We start from the raw sequence: 7,953 nt of genomic DNA, 5'->3' as shown, positions 1-7,953 counted from the left end.
TTTGAGCAACCTGGTCTAGTGGAAGGTGTCCCTGCCCATGGCAGGGGGGTTGGCACTAGATGGTCTTTAAGGTCCCTTCCAACCCAGAGCATCCTATGAGATTGTCCTCTGCCCAAACACAGTGCCACTTCTTGCCAGTCCGCACTCAGTGCTTGTCTTAGTCATTCATTGCCTTAAATTTGACAGACAACTTCTGCTCTTGGTGAGGTAATGAGCCTCATCTGAGGTTGCTAGATGTGGAAGTGCGTAGCACCTCCATAAAAACTTTAAGGTCCCTTCCAACCCAGAGCATCCTATGAGATTGTCCTCTGCCCAAACACAGTGCCACTTCTTGCCAGTCCGCACTCAGTGCTTGTCTTAGTCATTCATTGCCTTAAATTTGACAGACAACTTCTGCTCTTGGTGAGGTAATGAGCCTCATCTGAGGTTGCTAGATGTGGAAGTGCGTAGCACCTCCATAAAAACGTTAATACGGGGTTTTTGTGTTGTTCCTGTGTGTGTATAGTGGTAATGTAACCAGAACAGCTGGTTATTGAGTGTGCCATTCAGTGCTGTGAGACTGGGCTGAGCAGCTGTTTGTGCTACTGGAACTGATGGCCGTACTCCTGTAGCCTGGCGATTGCATGAAATGGAGTGTGGCCAGTGCTGAGTCCGTTATTTAGCAGAGCTGTAATCTGCTGCCACTGTTGGCTGCGGGTATGTCACAGTGCTGGAGCGTTCCCAGGGTTGTTCAGACGACGTCTGGCTTTGATGTGTGGCACTGGTGTCAGTCACAGTTTATGTTGGTTATAACACAATTAAAATTGCACGGTGATTCTGATAGGAGGAGAGTTCCATAGCATCAGGCCAGGATCTTCTTGTAGCTAGCTCCTGCTGTCTGTAACTTGCCTTTATAAATACAAGTACTGCCTTGCACCCTGCAGAAGTTCTTCCCTGCTGTTAACAAGGTCTTTCGCTGAAAACAGGAGGAGAAATTACTGGGTAGCTGTTCAGTTACTGATGGTTTTGACTGTCCAGAGGGAAGTCTGTGAGTGTGACTCAAGTGAGCCTTGCTTTTGGATTGGCTGGGGTGGTGGTTTTAGAGTTTTGCACTGCTCAGTTTAGGATTGCTGTTGGTATTTGTATGCATCAGTAGGCTAAAGAACTGTCCCATCCTTGCAGGAAAGATTTAATGGTTTTAATCTAGAGTTCACAGATTCACAGAGTAGTAGGGGTTGGAAGGAACCTCTAGAGATCATCTAGTCCAAGCCCCCTGCCAGAGCAGGATCCCCTAGAGTAGATCACACAGGAACAAGTCCAGGCAGCTTTTGAAATTCTCCAGGGAAGGAGACTCCACCCCCTCTCTGGGCAGCCTGTTCCAGGGCTGTCTCACCCTCACATGGAAGAAGGGTTTCCTCATGTTCAGGTTGAACCTTCTCTTTTCCAGTTTACGGTTCAAATGGTGTAGTTTTTGTTAGACTGTAGGAAGGCGCAGAATCATAGCTGCATCCTGCGTCTTGTGCGCATCCACATTTACTCACACACATACAGGTTTAAAAACGAACAGGCAAAACCCCTTGAATGTAGCCTGACAGTGAGAAGACAGAACTCGAAGCTGTGGAACAGTGAAGTGGTGTGATACTGTCATGGTCTGGTTCTGCATTTTTTATCCAGTTATTACACCACTAGGAAGCCCTCATGTATTTGGGGTTGCATTGTTTTTGTACCCCACTATAGATTTACAGTATTGAAGAACCAGCCGTATTCTAATCTAAGAATTAAAGAGTATCCAAGCCTTAGAAGTCTTGAGCAAGCTTTCAGTTTAACAAATTATCCTGCTAAGTGGGATAACAGTGGATTAAGTCTCCATAACAGCTCTCTAGGAATCACTTGTCCTCACCCACAGCAGGGCTACAATTGACTGCTGAACTTAGACTGAATACTGTAGCAGCTGTTGCAATTCATCGTAGTTACTCATTAGCTAGTATTTCCTTTGTTAATCTTTTGTCCTTGTTTAAAACCAGCTCAGTTGTTTGATGGTTATTAATGTGAATAACAGAGTCCAACCTGATGTTTGCTTTCCAAATGTGTCTGGTTTGTTTTATTGAACTAAACCAAGAAGATGTCCATGCTGGTAGGAAAACTGCTGTCTCATATGATGCAGATCACTTTGACAGAAGCTGCACTAAAACATCGTTAGTGTTTTTTTTTTTTATATCTTTGCAAAATGTATAGGTTTGCAAAGTAGTATTTCATTCTGGATAAACATAGAGCAGTCTAAGTACTGGAATAATGTAACCTCTCTAGCAAGAATACACCAAACCATTTAATGGGATATCCCTCCCTCTTTTGGAGATGTGTAAGAAAATCGTAGCTCTGCAGTGGTTAACTCTGTTTCTTCTTATGGGATGTGTTTAACATGTTGCTCTGTATTTAGAGAAAACAGAGTTTTGTTTTTTACCTCCTATGCTTCATGTCTGAGAAATAGGCTGATGTTAAGATGGTGCAGTGTTAAAATGGGCCTTATTTCAGTGTTCCTGGCAATAATCTTAAGCAGAAGTAGTTGTTGATGATATGGTGAAAAAGGCTAAAAGTTACTTACTTTGTTTGGTTTTAAACAATGCTAATATTATGTTCATCATGCTGAAGAAGTTAGTCATGAGATTCTTTCCTAAATCCCGCTTTTGCACTTTCCAATTGTACCTCTCCTTCATGGATCTTCTGGATCTGGGGGTTTGATGCAGATGAAGTTTTGACCTTCAGTTTTACTTTTTAATCAAAACTTTGTCACATCACGTACTTGTAACTGTTGCACACAGTACTTTAGTCCTGAAGTTACATTATTCTGAAATTTTATCTGGAAAAACAAAAGGGGAAAACACAGATCTTATTTCATGTGAAATAAGCAAATGTATTCAAGATGGTATAAAACAAGAAGACAAATGAAGTCTAGGAAATGTTTGCATTTGGCTTCAGTCAGCCACTTTGCTAATTGCTGAATGAACATGGTTGGCATTTAACAGTTTGAAAATCAATCACAGTCAACTTTCCATACGAGGTGGGTCAATGCTTAGTTAGTCCCAGGAGAGTATAGGAGATAACCTTTTTCTTTTCCCTTGAGCTTAAGTATCTTATTTTCACATAATATGCCCATGTTTCCTGAATCCTGATTTTATAAAACACTAGTATTTCTGCCAAGGTTATCATAGTGATTGTACTAAATAGCTCTTTTTATTAGTTTGCAGGCTGAAATCATCGGTCAGCTTTCTTACTCGTCCAGATCGACCAAATCTTGCTTATCATAAACTAAAAGGCAGGAATCCAGGGGTTATTTTCCTTCCAGGCTTTAACTCAAATATGAATGGTCTGAAAGCAACTGCCCTTGAAGATTTCTGCAAGTCCCTAGGCCATGCCTTCATCAGGTACGTTCGGAGCGTCATTCTTGAGCAGATGAAAGAGTCGTGGGTTGGGGGAAGGGATTCGTAAACTTGGGGGGTGGGTTTGGGACGCATGCTGTGCTGCACACAAGTTCAGAGGTGTCGGTCGTCATTCAAACGCAGGCTCTCTGTCTGCAGAGGCCGAGGGAGATCGGGAGGATGTAATCTGAACGTAATCCAGAAGATTCTCTGACACAGATCTCTCTAATCTAGCCAATGCGGTGTGTTACAGTAACGCTATAGGCACAACAATTAAAAAGAAGGAAAACCTTAGAAATTTCAGTTTTATGGCCTGGAGTTCTAATTTCTGTAAATTATCACTACACGTGTGCTCCTTAAGTGCCGCAGCTTGTGAAGCTCCTCGGTGCCTTCTGTGAGCTTGGAGGAGCACGCATATGCTTGGTGATGCTCTCCTTTGATAGCCTGGTTGAATGCTGAGTTTTGTACGTCTTCGTAGTGGGGAATTGCATTTGGAGGAGAGTTTGTACATTTAAAAAATGCCTTTAAAATTGAAGTGTGTTGCATTTTGGCTGTAAGGAAAATCATTCATGTGTGAAATATCCCAGTGAACTTGGGTGTTGTTACCTCAGATGGTAAGAGAACCATCACTTAATTGTATCTGTTGTATTTAAACTTCTTTTCGTGTGTTAGTGATGTGCAGGACCAAGTACAAAAACGTCCAGTGTGATGTCTTGTCCCCTGCTTAATTCGATTGAACGGTCCTGTTTGGTTAGCTTCTGTGTTGTTGTAGACAGTATGGCGAGTTTCACTTTGATGGTTGCTTTTTCAGATTTGATTATACAGGATGTGGAAGTTCAGATGGTAAATTTGAGGAGTGTACAATTGGGAAGTGGAGAAAAGATGTTCTGTCTATACTGGATGAACTTACAGATGGACCACAGGTTATGCTTTATTTTTAAATATAGAATGCTTTCCGTCCTCGAGGTACAACGTTCATCGAAAATGTACCATGATAGCTCTGGCCAGCAGTAGCTTCTGTTTAACAACTGACACCTCTTGCTTTCAGGCTGAATCATTTCAGAGGTCATATTCGTAGGACCTCTTTTGCAAGCAGGTAGATCACAAAATCATGGAAACATGGGTTGGCAGGGCCTCCTGGAGGGCATCTCTTAGAGCCTCCTGCTCAGAGCAGGGCTGTCATCCCAGGGAGCCTGAGAAAGGCTCATGGTGGAGGTTCCACCTGACAGGGAACTTTCCCAGTGCAGCACAGCCCTCTTCATGACTATGCTGTCCCATGCTGATGCATTAATTAAAGGATTTGCCGAAATGCTACAAGTTAAGATACTCTAGATGATAAAATAGCTTAAAAAAAAATAGCAGCAGAAGCTGTATTTGACATCTTCAGTTACTTTAGAAATGACTGTGAGAAACTTGAAATCTCCTGCAACTTGGAAATACCTAGTATTGTGTTTAAAACAGTTTTTTATTGTGACCTGCTTTTGTTGACTTCTTTCACTGCACTGAGCCTTTACCACGTGCATTTATTTTAATAAAGAAGGGAACATAAAGTGTGCATGTGATACTGAACTGTTTCAACTCTCATTTTGTTTGCAGTGTTTCAGTCTCAGACAGCAATAACCAGCCATGCCAAACATAAAGAATAATAAAATGCCAGATTCTGTGGTGCTTACTCAGGCAAAATTTCCACTGGAGGTGACAAGCAGTTCTGCCTGGGTAAGGACAGCAGGATTACGCCCAAGGTTTAAGTAGTTAAACAAAGTGAAAACTGATACTTAGTTAAAGAAGAAAAAAGAATTACTAGCCTTTCCCTGTAAAATAGTACCTGATTTTCTCTCTTTTTTCAGATTCTGGTGGGCTCCAGCTTGGGTGGCTGGCTGATGCTTCATGCCGCAATAGCGCGTCCAGATAAAGTAGCTGCCCTGGTTGGAGTCGCTGTGGCAGCAGACCATTTTGTAACGACTTTTAAGAAGCTTCCCATTGAGGTAAATGTTGGTGGTTGGCTTCTCTGCGGTCTGAAAAATCTGTCCAGCGTGTAAGAAATTCTGTTGTTCAAACTGTACTTTTCCTGCAAGTCTTCCGGTAAGGTTTTTACGTTTGTGGGGGAGGTAAGCTCAAAATTTCTGTTAATCTAAAAGTCTGCAGAATACTGGGTTTCTAGTGTGCAACTGGTGAGAGTGCTCCCTAGAACGTGTTTATATTCTCACTGTGGCACACAGGACGTGAAGTCACATCCCTGCTGTTCAACAGTCCATTAGATTTCAGTGTTGAATGTCTTATATTTGCATTCAAATTGGATCCTTGTGCTTTCAAGGATGGAGAAGGAGCTGCTGAAGTAATTGACATGACATTGGCTGCCAGAAGCCTGACACAGGTGGTGTGTGTAGAAAGGGAATTCTGTGGGTTAGTGTGTTGGTAAAGGCTCTGAGAGTCGGGTGGTAGGAAGTCTGAGTTGCTTCCTCCGTGATGAAAATGTCCAGTCTTCAGGAGAGTAAATCAGGTGTTACAGTGTGACAAATAAATATGGCAAGAAGTAACTCCTACTTCAGAATAATTGAAATATCTTCCTGATTTTTTTTTTTCCAAAGCATTTCATAGGGTCAGTGTTACTACTTAAAACGAAGGGAAGATCCTGCAAGTACAGGTGTTAGACACAGCTGTTGTGGGAAAGACTGATTCTTTCCCTAGGATGCTCCTCGTTTGAGGTTCAGTGATTGAAGCCAGAGAGGCTTACTGTTCCTGGTGGCTATGCATCTTTCTGATGGATTCTGGCTGAGAAACTTCATTTCATTAGTGAATCCTAACTAGATTAATTTGCAGTGGAGACATGCAGGGTAGCTTTTGTGACGTTATAGGGGGGTTGTCTTCTCAGATGCTGGAAGGCAAATATACCTTTTCTGCTAATAAAAATGAGCAAAGGGAAGTTTTACTGCATTTAGAACGAGTAAGTTGAGGCACACTGAAGAACTATCATCTGTCTTGTCTATTCTTTGCTGTATTGTAGGCGCAAAAAGAAATAGAAGAAAAAGGTGAATGGAAGCTTCCAACAAAGCATAATGAGGAAGGATATTACTCCTTGAAATATGACTTCATCAGAGAAGCGGAAAACCACTGTGTGCTGAACAGTCCTATTCCTATAACATGCCCCGTACGACTTATTCATGGCATGAAGGATGGTGACGTCCCTTGGCAGATCTCTATGCAAGTTGCTGATCGTGTTTTGAGCAAAGATGTGGATGTTATCCTCCGCAAAATTGGCCAGCATCGGATGAGTGAGAAGGAGGATACGAAGCTGCTTGTCAATACTGTTGATGATTTAATCGACAAGCTGGCAACTCTAGGATGAGCTGCAGAGTAGAATAAGTGCACAAACTTGACACCTGACTCTTTTCCATGAGTAGCAGAATCCCTGTTCTTACCAAGATGATGCCAGGCCTGTGACTATCACAGTAGGAACTGAGCTTTATCTCCTATTTCCTTACCTCTGTTTCGTAAACACAGGTATTTTAGTAATGCTGCATTTGCACAGACGGTCCAAGATGTGAAGGAGTGCTGCTGTTGTGTTCAGAACCTCTCCTTCACCGCTTAAACTTTTTTTTTTCACAAGCTTCCTACACTTTTGTACTGAAATCTTGATTCATTTTTGTTACTATTGACCTGTACAGTAAAACCTTAATTACCGGTGTCTTTGACACCTCTTCAGTGTTGTCCTGTCACTGTAACATTCTTGTATCATCTGTCTGGAACCATTTGTGCAAGGCAAAATACAGCTTAAGTGTTTACTATAGTTACTGTGGTTAGAAATAGTGAATTTCATGAAGCATAATAAACAGATTTCAGATAAATTATTACATTGTTCTTAAGTACTGTTAAAATTGAAAGGTGGAAGGCACACCCTGATGGTGTGGTTGGGGTTCTACATAAGGGAGAAGTTAATTCTAAGAATGCAGGGCCTCAGAGTGCAGATGGAATTCTTCCCTGCTTATCAGTAGGGTTTATGTCCTTCTCTTCAGGCTGCCCTTTTGTAATAGTTGGTTTGTGGGTCTCCTATTAAGGGAGCAACGTATAATCTTGCTGTAAACTGAAACTGGATCGATATGGTGACTCTTACTTTTATAATAGCTCCTTTGAAGAGTGGAGTGCAGCACCACAGGGCGTCACTGCCTCTTTTCTGTGGCTTGAGAACTGCAGAGTGTTAGGAACAGTGTCTTCCAGAGTTAGGAATTTGAGGAGCATGAGTGTCAGCCTGAAAACTTGTTAATGAAATTGGATAGTCGGATAATTCTGGTAATGTAAATCCGTAGAATATAATAGTAAATGGATTTAATTGCAAAAGTGACCATTACCTGTTTTTTGTCCAAAAATACGGTGCCATTCATACACTTAGAGAGAGAGGGAAATGTAGGTGAGAGGCTGGAGTTAGTTCAGGCTGGCCTTGATCTCAAACCTCTGTCTAAAGTGTATAGTTGTTTCTGGTTTTATTGTTTTAAATAGTAAATGACATCACTGTTGCTACCTTAAAAGACTAAAGCTCCTGGAGGTAAGGTATTTCTAGGGA

The 7,953-nt window shown here is 41.8% G+C and overlaps 1 protein-coding gene across 1 annotated transcript in view; it reads left to right on the top strand.

The window, feature by feature from the left end:
* Nucleotides 1–6,741, top strand: part of ABHD10 (abhydrolase domain containing 10) — a 7,325-nt gene extending 584 nt beyond the window's left edge. The window contains exons 2-5 of the mRNA XM_010150163.1: nucleotides 3,205–3,401; nucleotides 4,207–4,318; nucleotides 5,243–5,380; nucleotides 6,400–6,741. Coding sequence (XP_010148465.1) covers nucleotides 3,205–3,401; nucleotides 4,207–4,318; nucleotides 5,243–5,380; nucleotides 6,400–6,741 — 789 coding nt within the window. The remainder of the gene's footprint in view (nucleotides 1–3,204; nucleotides 3,402–4,206; nucleotides 4,319–5,242; nucleotides 5,381–6,399) is intronic.
* Nucleotides 6,742–7,953: the final 1,212 nt, after the last annotated feature.

The sequence above is a fragment of the Eurypyga helias genome, unplaced genomic scaffold (genome assembly GCF_000690775.1).
Source record: "Eurypyga helias isolate BGI_N326 unplaced genomic scaffold, ASM69077v1 scaffold11204, whole genome shotgun sequence".
Classification (NCBI taxonomy): domain Eukaryota; kingdom Metazoa; phylum Chordata; class Aves; order Eurypygiformes; family Eurypygidae; genus Eurypyga; species Eurypyga helias.
Note: the sequence above shows the minus strand (reverse complement) of the source record. Positions and strands in the feature narration are given on the sequence as shown.